Source organism: Lycorma delicatula, chromosome 4 (assembly GCF_047948215.1).
Source record: "Lycorma delicatula isolate Av1 chromosome 4, ASM4794821v1, whole genome shotgun sequence".
Classification (NCBI taxonomy): domain Eukaryota; kingdom Metazoa; phylum Arthropoda; class Insecta; order Hemiptera; family Fulgoridae; genus Lycorma; species Lycorma delicatula.
The window spans coordinates 5,193,758-5,217,169 of record NC_134458.1 but is presented as its reverse complement, the minus strand read 5'-3'; the positions used below and the strand labels follow the sequence as shown (position 1 = coordinate 5,217,169).

The window sequence follows — 23,412 nt, the reverse complement described above, 5'->3', positions numbered from 1 at the left end:
CTAGGCCACCCTGGCTCATCTGCATTCAAGAGCAGTTAGTCGGGGTGTGTCCAATGATGGCATGGGGGACCCTCAAGGGTGGACTGAGGGCGAGGCTATGGGTGGGCGCAATGCATGCCTGTAGCCTGTTTATATGGAGAGTCAACTGCCATGGCATCCTGGCGCGACTAATATACTGCTTAACGGCGGTTCTGGTTGCCCCGAGGGTGCTTAAACAAATTAATAAACGAGACAGGTAGAAGAAGGAAATGGTATTGTATAGACATATATATTTTTTTAAATTTTTTTTATTTTCATGTTCATTGAGAATTTTATCTCAATTTTTTAATATCGGGGCCCTTTATGCCCTTGTAAGTGTTGTGTTTGTCTTAATGTTTTTGTGCAATTTGTGCTTTTAAATAAAATGTAAGGGCCCTTTACACCCTTACATATGACGATCCTGATGGTAATACTAATTTCTTTCTAAGAACGTGACGAGGGCTAATGGTTTTAGTAGTCCGATGCCCGTAAAAAATTCAAAAAAAAAAAAAAAACCAGTGCTACTAGTAAAATAACAATTGATTCTAAAAAAAAATACATATTTCTATCAAAAACATTCACACAATATCAAATATGTAAAGGAAAAATAAATCAAAACTGAATGTTTTTAAAAGATTTTATTTCACAAATTTATATAAAAATTTAATATACTGTATACAAAGAGTTGCCACCTTACAAAGAGAATGTACGTAAGAGTAATAACTTACATTCTAATGGATTTTGGTGAACTCTGCCTGTTTAGTCAGTTTAATAGTTATAACAAATGATTGCAACTGCACACACTATTTTTTAATGAGAATAAATTAAGATTTGATTCGAGCTGATTAATTCATAATTAAATGGTAATATCAAAAGGTATAAATCTGTATCACGTACTATTTGTATAACTTTAAATTTTTTCAAATGATCTGAAAGTTTTAGGACTTAATGATGCTCGAAGATTAAGGCTTTACTGATTTTAAAAAATTACTGTATTTTAATTTAGTTCGTCAGTTTTAAATACAACAATATTCAATATAATAACAGAATGAGAAAAATAAACTAAGATTTAAATTTATGTCTGGTGATCAGACAGCTCGATTACTAAAATAAACAATCGAGAATTAATTTAATAACATGATCTACAGACAGCATTCACCATATTTACACAATCTTGATAGTATAGGCACCCAGACAAACAAATTATTCGGCAGTGAAACTGAGTAACCTAATATTACAATAAAAATAATTCATTAGATTAATAAATATTTAAAAGCAATACTCTAAAATTTTGTAGTAAAAACTACATCCCCTGTACAAACATACCTAATAACCAAGATGCATGCACACATTTTCACTTTTTACAAATTCTACATCAGTTAGTTCTGTTTGGTGTGCTAACTTAATATTCGATTTACATAATTTACATTATAAATTAGCATAAGTATTATCATATGCATCCGATTAACTAAAGCACATAATCATCACAACAATCTTAATTATAAAATAAATTAATGTACCTTAATGCAAAATTATTCTTGTTGTTATGGTGATTAGTCTATCATATCTTAATAACATCATATTATAATAATAATAAAAAAAACCATACATAATATAAATATTATTATATCTCAATTATTTAACATATTCAACTACAAAATCAGTTTCACAGTAAACAGTAACAGTATAACTACAACATACAGTGCTACTAATCAATCCTAAAAAAAGCTGGAAGAAAAAAAATTTAACATTAAATTTCCTAAAATACTATCATTTAAAATATTGAACGACACAAAAAAAAAAACCCTGTAATAATTGAATGACAAGGAGATGAACAAGAATAAATTTAAGAGAAATTTTAGTGATCAATAAAAAACAATATTTATTTTGCAATGACACCTTGTATGGCACACTAGTATATGCGGGTGGTAAGTTGTAAGCAGGTCAAGTACATGTGTACTTTTATTGTTTCTGGTACTTGTGTATAGTTGCCCCAGTGAATCTACGAGCTTATGACGTCACAATCTGATATCTCATTTCATTACATTATTGTTTTCCAAAACATTATTTTTGTGTGAAATTATTATTTTTATTTCATTTTCCAACTTACAAACAATACATTTATGTTGTGTGTTCAATTCTTTCCACTTGAGTTGATTAATGTATAAAAATGCTTAATGACTCATCTTGTAAATAACAATTCTTAACCAATGACTAATGCTCTGCTTGATATTATGTACAGGCCAATAAAAATTTATACATGCAGATAGAAATGATGTCTTTCGTCACGATTATATTTAGATCTGTCATTCATAGTACACAATGTGTGTATAAAGAAATAAACTTTAGTCCAGCTTATCATGTTCAGTGAAGGTATTCGGATAGTGTTTTTGTGCAGTCATAGTTATAAAATATTTTATTACAATAATTTTTCCAGGTTATGATCAATATCATGTGATGTGGTGCAGGAAGGGTGAGATTTGTGATGGAAAGTAAAAGTGAGGAAAAGAATAAATAATTGTTAAAATTACCAAGCAGTACTTTATGGACAGCCCCTTAACTTATTTTAAGTGACGCTTTTCAAGCAGGTTTACTGGTATTTTAATTTACGCATGAATCAATTTCACTTATATTCACAACATGTAATAAAATAAACATTTGTACATACACACTACAGCACATCAGCCCTTGAACAAAGGTGGTTTCTGGTTTAATCTTAAGAGAATGATATAATATTGTGGATTGACTAAGTAGGTTGTACACGACAGATTTTGATTTAATTAACGGTTCAATATGGTAGTTTTTTTAGTGGTAATTACAATATTTAATTTTTAATGATTTACACAGTAACAATGTATTTCTTGGATGTTTAGTTCTTTATTAAGTGAAAGGCCTAACACACTAAGAGGTTTATATATAAGTGCTTTAACTGAAATACTTTCTGCTGCTAATAACACGTAACATAACCAATTACTTGACTTTTTTTTTAAGCCTCCAGGAATTGCCATTAAGGTATTACTTCAGAGGAGAATGGATGAGGATGATATGCATGAGTGTAAATGAAGTGTAGTAGTCTTGTACAGTCTCAGTTCTCAGTTCAACCATTCTCCTGAGATGTGTGGTTAATTGAAACCCAACCTTCAAAGAACACCGGTAACCAAGATCTAGTATTCAAATCCGTATAAAAGTAACTGCCTTTACCAGGACTTAAACGCTGGAACTTTTGACTTCCAAATCAGCTGATTTGGGAAGACGTGTTCACCACCAGACCAACCTGTTGGGTTTAATTGACATATTTAAAAGAGGGAAAACTTTACACTCAGGAATCAGGTTAGGGGGCAACAAATTGTGAACAATAAATTTTTAGAGAAAGATAATTTAATAATTTACTGAAAGTCAAAAAAGGTCTTGAGAAAAGAACCAGAATTGAAATGATATATTTAGCAGCTCTTTTTATAAAAATTTGAAACTTGAGTTACCAACTCATGATCGGAACAGCACATATAAATTGTAAAAATCTGGTAAGTGCAGACAGATTATCCTTGACATCTGAAAAAATTAACCATGAAATTCTGCTGAAATTGAGTAACTTAAAAGTTCAAATATTTATATAGATGAAGATTTGACTTGAGCATGCAAATAACGCAATCTAGCGTACAGTAGTCATGAACCTAAAACAATGAAGTCAGAAAGTCTCTCTGATTAAAGGTAAAATAAAATTGGGAAATACAATACTTTCTGTCTTATTTTTGGTCGAGAACAAAATTTGAGCAACATACCCGATTGGAAAAACAAAAATGAAGTTATGCAAGAAACAGAGATGAAGAACTGAAAGATAAGCGTGGAAATGATATGTTTCTGCCAAAACCTAGAATGAAAATGAGAATTTAAAAAACAATCAAGATGTGGGAGACTAGATAATTTTTTATGCATATGATCACAGTCAGTGAACACTGTAGCAGAATCAAAAACTAGAGGATTAAACAAGTATGGGTAAAAGGGGGTTAAAAGTCACATTTTGGAACATATGGTACACATGGTATAGTCTGTAGGGTATATAGTCTGTATAACTTGGATGATAATGAAATTACTATTTGATGAAGTATGACGTATTATATTTCTAAGAAACTTTATAGATGACTCTAATTATATTATTGAAATGTTTCTTACATTTTTGTGCCATTACATGGCTTTTGCAAAACCAGCAACCAGGAAGGAAGACTAGTGATGGCCTTGTGATTCTGTGTAGTGTCCATGATAAAATTTCATCCTCATTTTTGATATATCAAGTTTATGGCTAATTGTAAAACTCGCATTTAATTTTTATGATGTCCTAATATGGAATATTTACTAAAACCTGGAAGGGAAACGGAACATGTGTCAACCTGTGGGAGATGATATGATGAAATGCCTTGGATTTAGATCTTAACAGTATCTAGGGCAGTCAACTTGTTACTGTGTATTTGGTGCTCTTGAAAATTATTTATTGGAAGTGGTTTATTTAGGCATTTTTATTTGAATTTTATACCAATTTATACAGCACAGTATCAGCTATTTAAATTTGAAATCAGTTTGGTGATGTATATTATCTTCTGATTTGTATTTTAAAAAATTCAATTTTTACTTAGTTAAAATTTAATAATTTATATTATATGTATTTTATTGAAAGCAAAGATATAGCTGCAGGTAACAGATTAAATATCCATTATCTTATCAATTATTTTATTCGGTTTTCCTTCTTCGCAATTACACTGAATACACTAAAATTCTGAGTTACTTGTTATATAGGATGTTGCAAGTTTATCAAATTTAATAATTAAAATCAATTGAACTGTTAATAAAACCTAGAAAATTATTTAATATTATTCACCTATACATGTTATTGATTTTTACATTTTTATAAATTAATAAAATACCAAATTTGCAAGAAATCTAAACATTTTTTTATTTATAAAAATTAATCTATTTTTACAAAATTTGATCATATCTAGTAAATCTCATCTGATAATTTCCCACCTTTGTTACTCCTATGTATGCATGAGTTATCTGATCTTTGACCAGCCGTGATTGTTCTCTTGGCAATTTTTTTAGTGTTCTTCTTTGCCCTACCTGAGACATTAAATTGTAATTGATCTGTTTACTGTACAGTTGTTTCTTTTATAACTTTTACTATAAGATACCAAATTCAAAAATGTCAATTAAGTAATGTATAATTAAAATTCCATCTATGAAAACCGTCTTAAATAAGGTTAAAAATGTTAAAATTAATGGTTCTGACAAGAAATTAAAAGGTCAACTTTGAATAATCAGATTTAAAAGTCTTACAGTAAACAATATATTAAAAAATACTAACCTAAGCGAGGAACAACTCAATTCTAGGGACCTCAAGGTCGGGTGGGTTGAGCTGTTTCTCTTGGCTCACCTTTTTTTGGCTTTGATGAGCAGAGAGTTAGGGTGAATCACTTAAGAGGTAACAAAGTGAGAGATATTCTTACTGAAAGATGTTTAGAATATAAAAAATAATATTTGTCCTTGGAAATAGTGATAAAGGAACAGCAGACCAAGGGACTGGTGGAAGAAAAATTGATGTGCAATACTTCCTCTTCTGTAACTATGAATATGGACATCAATGTAGAAGCATAAAATAAAAAAAATTCAAATGTTAATTTTAGAATTAGTAATCTGGGGGGCCAACTGAAAATTTAAGTAGATGAGAGCTGCTGTCAAGAGAATGGATGATTGTAAAGGAACAGGTCAAAACTTTTATTTTAGTACAAATAATGGAATAACCTGTAAAGATTAAACCAAAGTCTGTACTGATTTGTCTAAAGAAAGTAACTGTCAACTTATTTAGTGACAGCTAAATATACACACGTGTATATTTATTATAAAATATTTTTCATGATGATTGTAGGATTGTTGCTTATGTATATCCTGGAGCTCCTTTAAGTTTTATATATATATATATATATATATATATATATATGATACCATCATTCATCGATCAAAACAGATGACCTCTAAGGATTCAATAAATCATCCTGGGAGGATCTAAAATTTACCTTTCACTAGAAATGAACAAGATATTTTGCATTCTAAATTAAAAAAAATATCATTAGTTTTAGTCATATTAATTTTATAACAGCAATTCCACACCAATGTGTGTATATTAGAAAATTCAGGATTTTGAGTTTGAATTTAAGAATTTTTAATGTCATTAAAAGATACAAAAATGTCAGTTTCATCCAGAATCTTTTCTAAAGGCATAATTTTATCTGGCATGGACTTCACATGAATTTGTCTGGTAAAGGGGTGGTGTGCAGTGCGTTTTTTGCCATTTTATAAACATCACAGTTTCCTGGATGACACACATAAAAGCCAAACATTTGAATGTTTTGGAGACTAATGTTGAGGATTATTTTGGTAGAGTCACTTCTATGTGTCCTATGAATACTTTATGCAAGACCTTTTTTAGATGTAAGCATTTAATTGTGGCTATAAAGAAGAAAACCTATGAAAAAAATATTAAGTCAGTAAAAAAAAACCTATCTTGCTAGTAAAATTTTCCTTGCCAATGGTAATAGTAAGAAAATATGGCAAATAATTAATAATGATGGTCATTGCTGAAGGTTTTAACGATTATTTTGTAAATATTTGTATTACTATACACCAAGGGTAGAACACATGTTAATGATCATGTCGATACACATACAAATTATTTTATCCCATTAACAACTTTGATGTAATAAAAACTGTTAATAAATTAAAATTGAAAGGTTCTGCCAGTTGTGATTGCCTGCCTGTTTCTTGTAAAGAAAACTATTAAAGCTCACTGTTTTTGCGAGCCAATATCTACCCCTTATTTAAAAAAAAAAGGTGATCCTAATTGTATGGAAAATTATAGACCCTATAGTAAATTTTTGAAAAGGCAGCATTCATATAACTTCTACAATTTTTGGAGGAGACCAACTACCTAAGACCCAGCTAATTTGAATATTGTCCAAATATATCTGTTAAGCAAGCTATTGTTCAGTTTACTGAGAGAGCAATCGATACTCTAGGCTCAGGTCAAAGGGTGATGGGGTGCTTCCTTGACCTGAGTAGGGCCTTTGATATGATACGGGCTGATGTTCTCTTTGATCAGTTGAAATTTGTCAGATTAGGGGAACTGTTTAAACAGTTTCCCAGTCCTGAAGAAAACATCCCTGCAAGTCTAAATGACTTTTTAATAGTGACAGAATCACAGACTAGCCGATAAAAAAAAAAATTAGACATTAAGAAGTAGGTATTTCTGTGAAACACATATGGCTCACGACCGTCCTGAGATTTTTTTGTTTCAGCATGCCCAATAACCACATGTTTAACAATGTGTTTCATAGTTTTTTCTGAATTTTTATATTTATTTACGTAGGTTTATTTTATTTTTTTAATGATTTTATAATGATAGAATACTGGTATAAATTATTTTCAGCAATACCTAGCATTTCTTTTTTTTGGTAACACTGCTAGTCAGGTTGTATTATCTGACATTCAAACCATGAGAGGTTAGTTTTAGTTGTCTATGTGGTTTTATTGTTTGTGCATTTTTGAAGATGTTTCATAAAGTAAAACGTCCTCTATAAGATGAAGATATGTGGCGAATATTGGAGGACAGTGATTTTTGTGATGATGTTGTCAATCCAGATAGTGACATGGAACCATCTACAACAGCTACTATACAGCCAGCTGCCTCCAAAAAGTGGAAAGCTAACTAAGTCATATGGCTAACCCCACAAGAAATAAATCGCATTAGATGAAGAAAACAAATGGAGTCCTGTAATACAACAATTGGTGTGTCAGCAATGTGATGAAAGGCTAACCTTCACATCAAAGGTGAGCAATCTACTTTGTTTATTTATTGCCAAATTTTGACTGATGAAATACTTGATCTTCTGGTCACCCCCAAGACTACTCTGTACGTAGTCCAACTAAAGCAAAATGATAACCTGACAAGGTTTAGCTGCATGAATAGAGATGTGACACGACAAGAAATGCTAAAATTTATAGGCTTATACATGTTGATGGGCATTACAAAATTTCGCACATTAGCAGGTACATCCCATATATTATAATCCAGTATTCCATAATATAAACATGCTACATAATTGTTTCTCATTGATACTACTTTGTAGGTCTCTTTGTTAACAATACAGCTCCTTGAGATTTTACAGACTGGCTGTACAAAATAAAGCTACTTGTAGACTGTGTTGTCAAGAACTGGAAGAATCTACTGACTCCAGGAGAATATGTCGTCATTGACAAGTCAATGATGCCTTTTAGGGGCAGAATATCTTTTTGTCAATATAATCCATCTAAAGTCCACAAATATGGTCTCAAGATTTATAAATCGTGCACAAATATGGGTATGTATGGAACTATGTTATTTATGCAGGACATGACCCTGATATCTACAATCTGGATAAGCCAAGAAGTGTGGTAGTTCTTTTGTGTGATGATTTGCTGCAAGAAGGATGGATAATTGTTTGTAATAACTTCTACAATAGTTTTGGATTAACTAAATATATATTAGAGAGAAATACAGGTTTGTGTGGCACTCTGTATACGAATAGAGCAAACCTTCCATGGGCAATAAAGCTGAAGATGGCTTTCAAGAAAGGTGAAGTTGTTGCATGTCAGAAAGAAAATATAACTGTCTTGAAGCGAAAAGACAAGAAAATGTCATCTCTACTTGCCATGACGCTGAGCTGCAAACACCAGTGTGATATCACCCAAAACCTAAACCAAAGGCTGTGCTAGACTACAATGAAAGAAAGAAAGGCATATTTGTATCTGACCAGCTTTCAAGCTACTATGACCCTAAGAGAAAGTTGCTCCTTGGTACAAAAAAATCACACTTGATATGTGCATCAATAACAAATGCCACACTATTGTATCAAAAATTGTACTAAGGTGAAAACAGAAAATCAAGAATGATGGTGCTGCAAGCACAACAAAAAATAATATGGGAATTCCTGCAAGTAAAAAATTTACCTGGTGGGAGTAAATTGACTTTTGTCAGTCCAAGAACAGAGAATTAGGTTACATCAACGTATTTTCTGACCAAAATTGAGCGAAAAGTAGATAATAAAACTAAGAAAACAAGTTGTCTAAAAAGTTGTTTTTCAAGTTTATCATTTTTCTCAAGGAATAAAACATTTTTCCATATGTCCTGTTGTATTTCTGAATTTCAAACTGTCCCAATAAGTTCAAGCTCAAAACTGCAGTCCATGCAAGTTTCATAAAATTATTTGCTTTAGAAGTTGTACATAGCTGTGAGCCATAAGTGGTTAATGAGCATAGTAACATTATGTTGTGCAAGCCACATGTTCATGGAACTGGGAACATATAAGCTTCAAGTCTGAAAAGGAACAATATGTTGAGATTTGGTGTAATTGACTGGGCTATTTAAATTATTACAAATCATAATTGCAAATTGTGAGGGTTGGCAAGCCAGAGGATCAATCTTTGGCCCTCTCTTACTTTAGATTTATGAAAACAGCATTACAAAAATTGTACCAATTGCTAATTTGGTACAATTTTTACTGATGATACTAATTTAATAAATTTTTAATTAACTGATGAACAGTTGGAATGGATACATTTATTAAATTAAATAAATTGTCCCAATATTTCCAAAGTATTGGTTTACTGCGATTAACTGTTCTGTTTATATGAATTTTTACAGTGGAGATTTAGGTCATCTCCTTGAGATCTTCTTCTTTTTCCTGTTTAGCCTCCGGTAACTACCGTTTAGATAATTCTTCAGAGGATGAATGAGGATGATATGTATGAGTGTAAATGAAGTGTTAGTCTTGTACATTCTCAGTTCGACCATTCCTGAGATGTGTGGTTAATTGAAACCCAACCACCAAAGAACACCGGTATCCACGATCTAGTATTCAAATCCATGTAAAAATATCTGGCTTTACTAGGACTTGAACGCTGTGAATAAAAAATCAGTAATTTTCTTGGCTGTTTTTTTAAGAAATTTCTTATGAAAGGGAAAATAAAGAATCAGAAATTATTATAATTTTATCTTATCAAGTATTTCCTTTTCTTATAAGCAATTGCTGATAACTACACACAAATGCTGATCCTGCATAAGCAATTTCTTAAAAGGGTGTGAATAAAGGCAGATAATACTTATTCTTATAAGAAATTACTGATGATTTTCAAGGTACCTCCAGAAAAACTTTATAATCAACTGTGGCTGCATTTATGAATATTCGTAATGGAGATAGACAGTATATCAGTTCAAGTCGGTGCAAAGAGGTACTTCATTTTAAAGAAGAGTTTGTTAATAGTTTATGTGACCTTTTTTCCAGGAAGTAAACAAAAAAGGGGAGAGAGCCTTGTCATCAAAGCAGAAAATGGAAATATTTCTTTGATATCTCGCAGACCCAGGCTTCCAGGCTAGAGTGGGGGAGGATTTTCATGTTTACTGGATGACAGCAAGTAAAACATTTGATTATGTTTAGGATAAAATAACTGCAAAAGCAAGTGACTGGATTCACTTTCTGCAAAATGTGCAGGAGAGGTTAATGAAGCCAAATTTACATGGAATTCGAGGTTTCAAATGTCATGTGTGATATAGGTGTTGTAGATTGCACCTGTATTAAATTGAAAAACCAACACAGTTTTGTGACCTTTATATCAATTGCAAGGGTTATGCAAGTATTAATGTGCAGGTAACTTTTGATGCACATGAGAAGATAATCAGTGTAGATGCTTTATGGTCAGGCAGCACCCAAGTAGTCGTACATGGAGACACAGTAAAACACTGGAGGTAATGGTGAAATATAATGGAACTGCTTGTCTTTTGGGAGGTAGTGGGTATGCTATTGCGTCATGGCTACTTACGCCAATTAGAAATTCTGAAAATAATGAAAAAAATCTTTTAATAAACAACTAAGCAAAGAAAGAGTAATAATCGAGAGAGTTTTCAGACAAGTGAAGCCTGAAAATTTTGCAATCAAAATTTTCATGTTCTGAAAATTTTTATTGCAAGTGCCATTTTACACAATTTTGGAAAACTGATGAATGACGTACATGAAATAGCAGATGAAGGCATTCTTACTGATGATGAAGACATTTTTGAAAATGATCAAGTAGAGGAAAAGTCAGATAGAGAAATAAAAATAAGAGGAGAGCATAATAAAACTGATGTAATGGGTGTACTTACAGAATTAATTAATAAAAGAAATAAAATTTTTAAGTTTTAATACTCTTGTCCTGTTTATTTACATTTATCCTTTTTTTTTTTTATTAAAATAAATAATGTTATGAAAAGAATTATTAGAAAAAAAATTATAAATAAATAAATTAAAGTTAAAAAATTTATGGGTATTAATAAATAAATACAAATAGTCATCTTAAAACTTTATTGGATGAGCCAGACATCTCTTATATGTATGTGGCTCATAAGTATATGTCTTGTATGTATGTGGTGAGGTCCATCGCATGACATGTGCACTTCAGTTATCTTTTTTTTAAATTTATTTATTTGAATTTACTTATTAATTAATTTATTTATTTTTTCCTTTAATACGGTAGGATAAAATAAAAGGGAATTTGTTAAAAAATACATCACAAAAATTATTACAAGTATTACAAATTAAAAAAAGAAATGTCAAACTGTTTGTCAATTTTTGTCACTGGAAGATACTAATGAAGTGCTGTTGGTTTCCTTGCCATCTTCCACTTCTTTTTCCACTTTTTTTAACTCCAGTAAATTCTCTCTGCAATTCGATTTTCATTTGAATTCTGATGAGTTGTAATTCTTCATAGAGAACAATTCTCTGTAATTTGTTATTTGACAAGAGTGCTGTTTCATCAGTGTCACTTGTCTTTTCATTTCAAGGTCAGTTGGCATTATGTACAATAGTTACAGGTAGTAATGGTGTTTCATATTCTTCTAAAGTGGAGTTTTCTTTTCAATCTTCAATTTTCATTTGATGCACCTGGTACTGCATGAAATTGGGATTTTCATTCTCTTCTAGAAGGCCTTAGAGATCCTTCTCCCAATATGGTAATTTTATGGCTTTGTTGCCTGTTTTTGCTCATCTGTTTTTTTTTTTAATTTCATGCTTCATGTTGTTAAGCATTATCTTTATTTTTTCAGGTGATATTTTCTTTCCTGTAGACCGTTCAAATTCTTTGCTCGTGCTTTTTCTTTAGCATAAATAAATGTAGAAGCCAAAGACTTATTTAAAGCAACTGTATGATTTCTCAATATGTTTACTAAAATTACTCTAGGATCAGTGACATTGATATTATCCGAAACCAACAAAAATTGTCTCTTCTTCAGTAGACATGTTAAACAGTAGTGAATAGTATGGATTACATGATATAAATGAGGGAATTGAGTTAATGCATGATCAAGTTACATCATCATACACGGACATGAATCATGTTCCAATAAAAATGCATATATGTCATCAAAATTTCCTTAATATTATGTAAAGTTATATTTATATTTTAAGAATACTACACAAAAATTATGACTACCAGTATTTTTGTTTAAGTAAAAGTAATTCTTTATTTAGCTACTTTTAAGAGATTATTGATCAGTAATCAGTATACTTTATTCATATTACCCCTAGGCTTTTTTTAGACAGCCAGGCTTTGTAAGAGGTTGAATGCACAAAGTTTCTGGGTGTCTCAATTGAACACCAACTGAATTGGAGTTGTCATGTTAATAGGCTGTCCTCGACCTTGTCTTCTAGTCTCTATCTGATAAGCAAGATGGCCCTGCTGGGAAACCAAGCTCTATCACTTATTTGTTAGTATGGCCTTTTTTTTACTTACAGCTTCTTTTATGGGGGCATCTTCTAAAAAAAAATCTAGAAAGAACTTATGTCCTTCAAAAAAGAGCAATTAGATATATCTCAATTGGTTCCTCCTGTGAATTTAGTAATCACAATACATCAACAATTTGACCCTCTCTATATATGAAATCACTTATTTTTTGTTAAAAATAAACTAATTATCGATTCAGAAAATCATGGATACAATACTCACCATAGAGGTTTTGCTTTTTTGAAGCGCATAGATTGGGTCTTTTTGAGAAGAAACCTTCATTTGGGAAATAAGAATAATTCCCCAAGAAATGGCAAATAATTTTTTATACCCTATTTTTACGAATAATTTCCCCAAGAAATCTCTTCTCTAATTCATGATATTAATAAATTCAAGCAGCCATTAAGACTGTGTTTAGTTCAAAAATGTTTTTATAATGTTGGAGCATTTTTTGAGTGGTGGATCTGAAATTGTATAATGGAATAATAATATTATTCATGTAAGATTGTATGATGAATTTACAGTATTATGTTTACATTTGTGTAATGCACTGCAATGTGTATGAATCATCTTATACCAATTTTGTGGATCAATATAAATGAATATAAAGTCTGATCAATAAAATCAGGGGAGATTTTAATTCTAGAATTGTTCTACTAAATCAAATCAAAGAATATGTAGTACAATTCTGGTGGAATGAATTTTATTGTATAATGCCAAAATCTGAACCCCAAATTATGTTCGAAATACTGAAGTCTGCCAAGTGGAGAATCGGGGAGTTTTTTTGGAAAATGGAAGACCTGGAAATTTGTGCTGTGATTAAATACTTTTTTCTAAAAGGCTTAAGTACAAAGGAAATTAAAGAAGAGCTTGATACGGTATTGAGACTCTTCTCCATCAAATACAACAGTTAAATGCTGGATCACAGAGTTTAAAATGGGTTGAACATTCACTACCATTGAACCACGTAGTGGATGCCCTTCTTAAGTGTGACTACACCAGAAATGACAGAAAAGTACATAAAATCATTTTGGTAAAATGTCTGTAGGCATGTCAACAGAACATGTTCACAATATTTGCATGAACATTTGGGAACGAACAAGCTGTGTACTAGATGGGTGGCGTGTTTGCTCATGCCCAACCAAAAACAATTTCAAATGATTGTCTTGAGCTCTTTTGGCACCCAATCTGAGGAAATTTTACATAAATTTGTGTTGGTTGATGAGACTTGGGTTCAGTACTATACTCATAAGACAATAGCAGTCAACAACGGGTTGAAAAAGATTAACTTGCTCCAAAAGAAATGTGAAAACGACTTTATCCTTTAACGAAGTTATGGCAACTATTTTTTTTTGGGATGCACATGGATTAATTTTCATTGATTATCTTAAAAATGGTGACAACGTACGGCAACATCTCGGTGATGAAATTTAAAAAAATGACCACACTTGGCAAAATTATGGTTCGAATTGCTCCAACACTTTCCATATTCAACTGATCTGGCTAAAAGAATGGCTTGGAAGGAAGAGATTTTCGACCAGTAATGAAGTTATTGCCACCATAGATGGTTATTTTAAGGAGCTGGATAAATTGACATACCAAACTTGCAAAAGCACACTTATGGAACACTGGGCTAAGTGTATAGACCTAAATGGTGACTATATTGAACAATAAATCAAAATGTACCCAGAAAAATGTTTTCTTTTCCAGGCCACTCTAATCTTGTAAAATAAGCCAGTGCATGCTTATAAGCAATCCCTAATAGTTTTATCATAATATGCAGCGACTACATTTATTACAGACTATGCTGTGCTGTTATGCTGCAATATAAATTTATCTATAATCATTATTCAATATCTATAATTATTATTGTAACAGTAGAATAAGTAGCTGACAAAACTGTTTTCAAGTTTATTTATTTCATTGTTTTTTTTGTCTTTTATTTTAACCACTAGCCCAAATTTATCAGTGGCTATATTTAAGAATTCCTGTTATAAAAATAATTTATTATTATTATTGCGAAAAAATATCTACAAATTCAATACTTGTAGTTTGACACAATTACAATTCCTACTGTCACCAAAATAATAGACAAAATAATGTGATATCATGAGGTTAAAGATTCATTACAACAAATAAATGGCAAGGATTCTAATTATACAGATTAGTGAATTGTTTTGAGTTGCAACATTTGAAATCGCATTTACTGATAAAGCATTTAAAAATATTTTCTTTATTTTTAAAAAAGATACATCCACACATCTCTTTTTAATTTTGACATATTATGACATTTCAATCTTTGCTAAGAACTTGAACTGGAGTCCTTTAATGATAAAATAGTACTCTATCTTGATTATAAATTTTATTTAAAAAATTTAATCTTATAAAACTATGTAAATAATAAATTTATACCAACATACAAATATTAAATGCTGCTTGAGTGCTTCGATTTTAAGAAGTATCTTTAACAAATATAGATGAGAAATGAGATTTATATGATTATAGATGTTAATCTATGACTGTATAAAGAATATGTGGTAGATCACTATAAATAAACATGTAATTTTACGGCACAAATATTCGACATCACATCTGACAGAGTTTATGATAAAGTACCCTTTATCAAGTAATACAACAGAAATGGCAAAAGAACTTGGAATCTCTTTTTTAGAATTACATAGTATGTTTTCTTTAGAACTTACTACCATGTTGTACATAGTAAATGAAATTAAATAATGTTGAATATTCTTGTAATGAGTATTCACGTCCAAAAATACCAAGGATCTGTCTGATACTTTAGGAATGAAAATAAAAACCTAATATCTAATAAAAAAAATTCCCTTAAAAATGTTAAATATTCATATTAAAAATCATATGAATCTCATTATTATTTTGCTGTTTTTTTTTTAGTAGAGATCTTCACAAGGTTTGAAAATTTTGTGAAACGTGAAGCAAACAAAAATGTGTTGCCAAGCCGGTGTAGACTATGCATGTTTTCAACTGTCATTTTTCAAATTTATTGAAAATGCTTTATTTAAATATAAATGGATTGCACAAAATAACAGTTACATTATTGTATGTGCCTAAACATAGTTATAAAATTTGATTCTAACCCTTAAATGTCAGTCTTGAGACTCAGAATATGAGGAAAACTAATCCTAAAAATCACCAGGATTATTTCTCCCCTATTACACCTCCTTAAGCAGCATATATAAAAAAAATATAATTCTTTAACTCAACGTACATCTAGCAAATCTAAGCTAACAAACATACTTCTGCAAAAAAATAAAATAAAATAAGGGAAAATATAAATATATATATATAAAAATATACACATGCACACACACACACACACACACACACACACAATATGCAATTACCATAAATTATATTCAAATAAATCCAATAATAATAATAATTTTTTTATTATAAATAGATTTCAATAATTTTTCTTATATGTTCTGAGATTATTAAAACATCATTAGTAACTATACACCTTGTTAATGATCTTAGTTGCCCATTATGATAACAGAGATAAAATGAAAATTGTTAGAAATCAATGTTTTATTTCAGATATAAAATAAAAGTACTCATTAGCACTACATTATTTAAGTACCTCTTTTTAATTTAAATACAAAAAGATTTATTTTAAAATTGTAGCTATTTGGCATCTGATATCAACTTTCAACTTGTTTTCAGGAAAATGTATAACTTCTTAATAACTTTAATAAAAGTATATTATTTATTACAAGTTTAACAGTTTTCCAATATACAGAATCTCTAAATAAGATGAGATATTTCATGGTACAAAATTACAAGTTTAACTGGAAAAAACCAAGACCTAAAAGTAGATTCTCTAAAAACCAAAGGCTGTCTTATTGTTGAGGTAAATAATAAGTCTTTTTGTAATTAATGTAAAGGAGAGTGCACAATAGCTTGGATAAAAAAATTTGGCAATAATTAATTTTTAATCAATTTAATACCTTGTGAAATAAAGAAGTATAATAATAACAAAAAAATACTCATTATTTGTGCTGATCTCAGAAAGAAATATGTACCTGGGTGTGCAAATTAATGTGAACAAGCAGTATTTTCACAGAAACTTAATTAATTTCATTTGGAAGCCTTTCTGATCAATCTGATATTTTTCCTCTAAAACTTCCTGCTTTTTTGTTAGTGTTATGAGGTTATAATAATATATTAATTAGTCTGTGAACCGTATCGAGTAATCTAGTAATTATAGGTTTGAAATCAGTTTCAGTGAATATATTGACGTTTATATTTATTTTCCAGAATGAATTAACCCCCTAGGAAACATTCTTCTATGACACAAAAATATTGCCAAAGTATACAATGCTAATTTAGATGCTGTTAATATTACTAAATGCTATAAAGAATCTGGCAGTGTTCCCCCTCAATGAAGTGGGAATTGTGGAAGAAACCTGGAGAAATTGATAAACCAGATGCAGAGCTTATCAGTGATAAATTGGATACAGTGTTTAACAACTTGCACCCTGTCTTAAATAAAACAAAGTCATGGAATGTATAAAAAGGAATGATATTAAACTTCTCAAATTGCCAGGGAATTCCCCAGATCTCAACCCAAGAGAGAATAAGTGGCCAATTTTGAAGGAAAAGATGAAAAAACTGGACTATACATGAAAAGAGCAAATGATAGTAAGTCTAATCAAGATTAGTGTAAAGATGAGAAAATGAGTCAAGATGTGAAAAATTAGTTAAAGCCATACCAAAGCATGCAAAGGAACTTATTAATCCCATAGACTTACACACATCGAATTAGAATTAACTGTTATTGTAAACCATGTTCACATTAATTGTACACTATTGTTGCACTTGAAAGCAAAAAATAAATAAATAAAACCTAAACAATATCTCCAATAATAAAGAAGTACTGTGACTGCTCTATATGAGGATTTTTTTACTCCTAAAAATTTTGTGAATTTAATGCATATTTATGAAAAATTCATTAAAAGGGAGATAACAGTCCACTTTTGGTTCAAATGAGAATACTGTAGTCTAAACAAAGAAAGTTGGTTTAGTTCTCAAAGAACATATTCAAAAAATTGGTATTACAACAAATAATATAAGTTTGAAACATTATTTCTACTTCCAATGTGTACTCATGCATATGTGAATATACATTTGATATAAACCATATATCCATGTTAAACAAGAGGACTTCTCAGCTATCAGTTTTTTATCCAAAATACCAAATGCTATAACCTAGATCAGCAGTCTACTGAACAATATTACAGAATGATGCATTAATAAATTACATTATTAATTACTGTTGTTAACAAACAAAATAAATTTACAGGAAAATCTAGATGAGTATTTTAAAAATAATAATGATGTAATAACTAATGTAATAATCATAATCTGAAAACCTTACAAACATCTTTTCACAAATTATAATCACAGATTACAATGTAAGGCCTGACTTTGGGTTCAAAACTAACACTTGAAATGCAGTGAAACCTCTAGGGATTATCAATAACACAAACCACAGAAACAAATTAATAGTACAATTAACTATTGCTGTTCACTTAAATAAATATTCCCTGTCCCAACAAAACTGGCCAATCCTCTACTTAAACAAATAAAACATTTTAATTTAGCATTTTACATAATAGCGTTAACATTTAACAATAAAATTTAATTTTTAATGTTGTAGCTCTTTTTATACTCTCTGATTACTAACACATCCGTAATGTAAAACCAAAACACCAAACCCATATGGTTAACTTCAGGATCATGTTACTTGTTTCTCTACATAAACCCATTAATTTTAATAACACTCACTCCCTAAATCTAACTGATTTAAAACATAAAAAAAAAAACATGAATAGTAATCTGGTTTTTATTATTTATTTTTTTTACAAGATTGAATAAAAAATAATCAAAATTTTCAGTAAGAATTTGTTTTCATCAATGCAAAATAACATTTTTATTATACATATCATTAAATAATTCACTTTTTATTTATTTTAGAATCTTTTAAACAGTCTTAAATCTAACATATTATTTTTTATTAATGCTATAGAAAATTTAGCATGATGTAAAAAAGAATTTATTAAGTTATAGTATAAAATGTCAAGATTGGATATGGCCCACTATGCCCTGTTCAGAAGTGTGTTTGCCATCCTCATAACAAAATTAAAAACTATAAGTCCTGATATATATTAAAATTAAACCTAGTCCAGATTAAAACAACTCAGGGATAAATTCTCCTTGTTAGGCTGCTTGGCCAGGTCGCACTACCTCAGCCACCACTTAGCTCTATTATTGCCAATGCTATTGCTAATTTACTATTGCTGGGTATGGTATTCAGTAGTAATGAATCTATGTAATGTGTAGTAGTAAGCAAGACACTAGTTTAAAACTCTCCTAGTATTTTTCTGCTTTTCTTAAAATTAAAATGGTTCAATACAATCATGGTATACAGCGGCACAAGTCTGGTAAAATTGATCTTTGGCAATCTTTTATCTGTTCTTGAGTGGTTCAATATATCTGAAGAAGTAATAAGGATAATGTTATTGGTTTAATAAAGATAATGTTATTAGCTGGTTCAACCCATCTAATTAGCTCTTAAACAGCTAAGCTACTTCTTTTTCATTTGGATCACAGCCTGCCTGTGATGAGTCAATTATGGTCATGCTTCAGTTAAGAGGTACCAGGGAGGATGGGCTATTAAGTCCCCAGAGGAAGCATTACTTGTGCATACTTCTCAGGGTGGTGGTCACTACTACTGTTTTATTCAGTAGACAAAGTGTATGCTTCTCAAGGGTGCAGACAAATTATTATACAGTCGTAACCCCTATATTAAATATAAAGGCTGTGTAATCAGCCAGGTTTGAGTTCATAAGTACCTAGGTGTTTTGTTTGATGAGAAGTTACTGTTTAGCAACCACATTAGGCAAGTAACGGCAGATGCTGTCTCTGGGATGCACAAGCTTAGGGCGATTGCTCAGAAAGATTACGGGCTGTTATTTGTACATGGTGTACGGAGGTGTCTTTGAAAGTATGACCTCTTATGCAGCGTCCGTTTGGGCGCACAGGTTGGAAAGAAATTGAGCACTTATTCAAAATGTAAGGAGTGCTCAGTGCAGAGCATTAATCGTATACACTGATGTGTTTAAAACAACCTCCTATGAGGCTACCACTGTATTGGGAAAGGCTCTCCCAATCGATTTAGTGGCAAAAGTTTGGGCGGCCATGTAAAAATTGTGAAGAGGTTTGGGATGCAGTTTTGAGCCGGGCCTGTACCGGAGCGGAACGGTGATCGCAATGCACTGGTTCTAAATTTTAGACAGTTGCCTATCTCCCGCCTGCGGAGGAGACTTTATAGCCTCGCGATGGAAGCATGGCAGCAAGAATGGCACACCATGACTAAGGGTAGGTACGCCACTAGTTCGTCTTTAAGGGCAATGGGAGTCCAAGTGCTCTTCAATCACGCAAATTTGAACCAATATTTGTTCTGGTTCCGCCTGGCAGCTGATGAGCTGTGTGTCTGCAGGGAGGTTCAGTCGAACGAACACAAGATGTTTGACTGTCCAGCTCTTGTTTGGCAGAACTCAGGACACCCTGGAACTTAGAGGTCAAGGGGAAATTGGCCACTCACAAGTGGTGAGAGCTGCATTGTCAAACTGTGAGGGAGTCCTTCATGTGGTTGCTTTGTTGAACCGACATCAGCAGTTTACCTAAGGGAAAAGACTCCTACTGTGTTGCTGTGGGAATCTAAGCAAGAGATATGGCTGGTCATTGATCAAATATAGCTCCAAGCGCTATAATATGGTGGACAGCTACTTTCTGACATTCAGCAACCTAGGTATGACAGCAAATTGCTGTCCTTGACGGAATAAATTTTAATTTATTGACAAGTCATATATTTTCGTATGTAGATGGGGTGCGACTACCCATTTTAGTAATATATGACAAGTGAGCAGTGGGACATGCAAGTGAGTGGTGTAGGGCACCACGCTTATTTAGGTAAGCTCTAGGAACTAATTAGGATATTGGTTGCTAAACTGTTTTGAGGCAGATGTTTTGTAGCTCAGATATTCGGTCTTATGCTTTAGGGCAACTGAATGGGTTGGTAGTGGGAGAAATGCCAGACAAACCAAATACTGTTTTATTTATGTAGGAATGATGATGATGATGCTCTGTAAGAAAATATGATAATAAGACCTTACAAGTTACACTTATGTGAATAGCAGGTTGACTGTCTGCAAACCGGTTCAGAGATGTTCTCTATCTCAGAGTTCTACTTAAGGCCTTAGAGGCTGCACTGTTAAGTCCAAGTATCCTAATTCTTTTGATAAAATATACTTCACTCATATTAAAAAAGTTTTACATACAGATGATAATTTAGATCTGACAATAAAACATTTTCTTATAAAATTTATTTATTGATTGTACAATTATTCATATACTATTTCATATACTGTTCAAAGGGTAATGAAATATTTTTTAATCAAATTAAAAAATTAACTCAAAAAAGTAAGAGTTATTAAAAAAATGAAAATTACTATAGTTAAATTTTTTTCCACTTTGAAATAAACACTATTTTTAATAAATCTGGTGTAGTACACAGAATAATCTTCTCTCATTAAAATACAATGCCAATTCAATCTTATACAGACCTTTTTCTCTTAATGATCATTGCGCTTCTCAGGTACATTCATCAGTCAGTAGAATTTTTAGAATTCAAATCACGCTACAAAATTATCTACGTTTTTATTAATGATAATGTTTAGATATCAATAAAAAACCACAAGAGTGGTATTTTAAAACTAAAAATTTGATAAAAAACTTTTTTGTAGTAAATGTTTACAAACAAGAGAGCAGAAGATGTGTAAAACTGAACAAGTGAAAATATATTGAGGTAGAACAATAAAGGAAATGTTTATAAAAGAGGTAATAAGATATGGCAATAAGCAATTCTAAATATCGATAAAATTCAATATGAGGGAAAAATAAATTTAGAAAGTAAAACTAGAATCAGAAGTATCATATTAATAGTTGCCAAGAAGTATTTCAGTCTTTTACATGATGAACCATAATCTTTTATGGTTCATAAAAAAATTAAAATGTATGTAAAAAAATTAACATAAAAACAACCTTAAAAAAATAAATAAATGGATTGGTGGCTTGTCAATAACTAAATTCATATAAACTGTGAAAACACAACCAGTACTACTTAAGAGATAATTTTAACAATCTAATAATCAGCTTATTTTCATTTTTACCTTTTATATTTCATTATATATAAATTTATACTTTAGTTCTTTGTTTTTATTTTATCATTTTTTTATGAAAATACCTCTTTGTTGTATAAATGAATAATTACTCTATTTAGAACATAATATTTTATAGATAACATCGAGGAGTGGTACAGACTGAATCTGATGTGAAGTTTCAAACACCTTGGAAAATGTTTATATGTTGCCTAAATAAAAACAAAGTATGCAAAAAGTGCATATGAAATTGGCTGAAGAAAAACATACAATGGTGTAAATATTTAACCTTCAAATTGCGTGTAATATATTATTAATAAACATTGTAATACGTAACTACTTTTATGAATGTTGGCTTTAGCTCAGCTGCAGACTGTAGGTGAGCTGTTTTACATACCAGGATTATCTTACATGTCACTATATCGATCAGTTCATTAAACCAGTGAACAGTTCTAGCCTTTTAGAACTTACTTCAATTTCTATTTATTATATTAGTTACAAACAAGTTTTCTAAAATACATTTTTTAAGTACTGAATAAAGTAGAGGCTAGAGTACAGGATATTAACTTCATTTCAGTAGCTGCAACCTTCCCCTGATTACTCTAAGACCAAAACAGGTAATTTAAAAAAAATAAAAATTCCTGGAACCAAGGGTGAAGGCTTAGAGAGGTTTCACTGTATTTTCAATCATTTATAAGGTGATATAAATCAGCACTAAAAAAATATTCATTATATGACATACTACAGAATATAAAATACACTAACACACACCATCATTCAATATGACCGCCTTCAGTCCCCCATAATTTAAAAATAGATCACATTACACGAAAAAAAAAAATAAAGAAAATAGTTAACTGCCGTGTTCTAAAAAAATTATTACAACGCTTAATTACATTATATTAATAGTTAAAGCAGGATTCTGGTTTTATCCCACCTCATCGAATTCAGTCTAGAGATGGGAGACCTGAGTCTTGATGGAATGGTTGGAAAGCACTCATGTTTCAGCATTCAAATTCTGAGGCAGTGATAGCGTTAAGATCTTTCATTAGACCTTCTAAGTTTGCCATTTCTTGATTTAATTCTTCTGTACTGTAAGATGGCTGTAAAAAAATACAAGAATAACATTAAAAGAGAAATCAAAATTCAGATTTTGCATTGAATACAATTTATATGAATTCACAATACAGAAGTTCTAGTAACACAATGAACAATATAATTCTTGTTTTGAATGATGGGTATATGACTATAAAACTGCATCTCATATGATCTTAAAGTTTCCTGACCATATTTTAGATGA

General features: G+C 30.8%; 1 protein-coding gene across 4 annotated transcripts in view; it reads right to left on the bottom strand.

Annotated features, from left to right (window-relative positions):
- Nucleotides 1–641: 641 nt before the first annotated feature.
- fra (neogenin protein frazzled) overlaps nucleotides 642–23,412 on the bottom strand; it is a 223,663-nt gene continuing 200,892 nt past the window's right edge. For all 4 annotated transcript variants that reach the window (XM_075362193.1, XM_075362192.1, XM_075362195.1 and 1 more), the window contains one exon: nucleotides 642–23,215. In XM_075362193.1, the coding sequence (XP_075218308.1) occupies nucleotides 23,117–23,215 (99 nt within the window). In that variant the 3' untranslated portion in view covers nucleotides 642–23,116. The remainder of the gene's footprint in view (nucleotides 23,216–23,412) is intronic.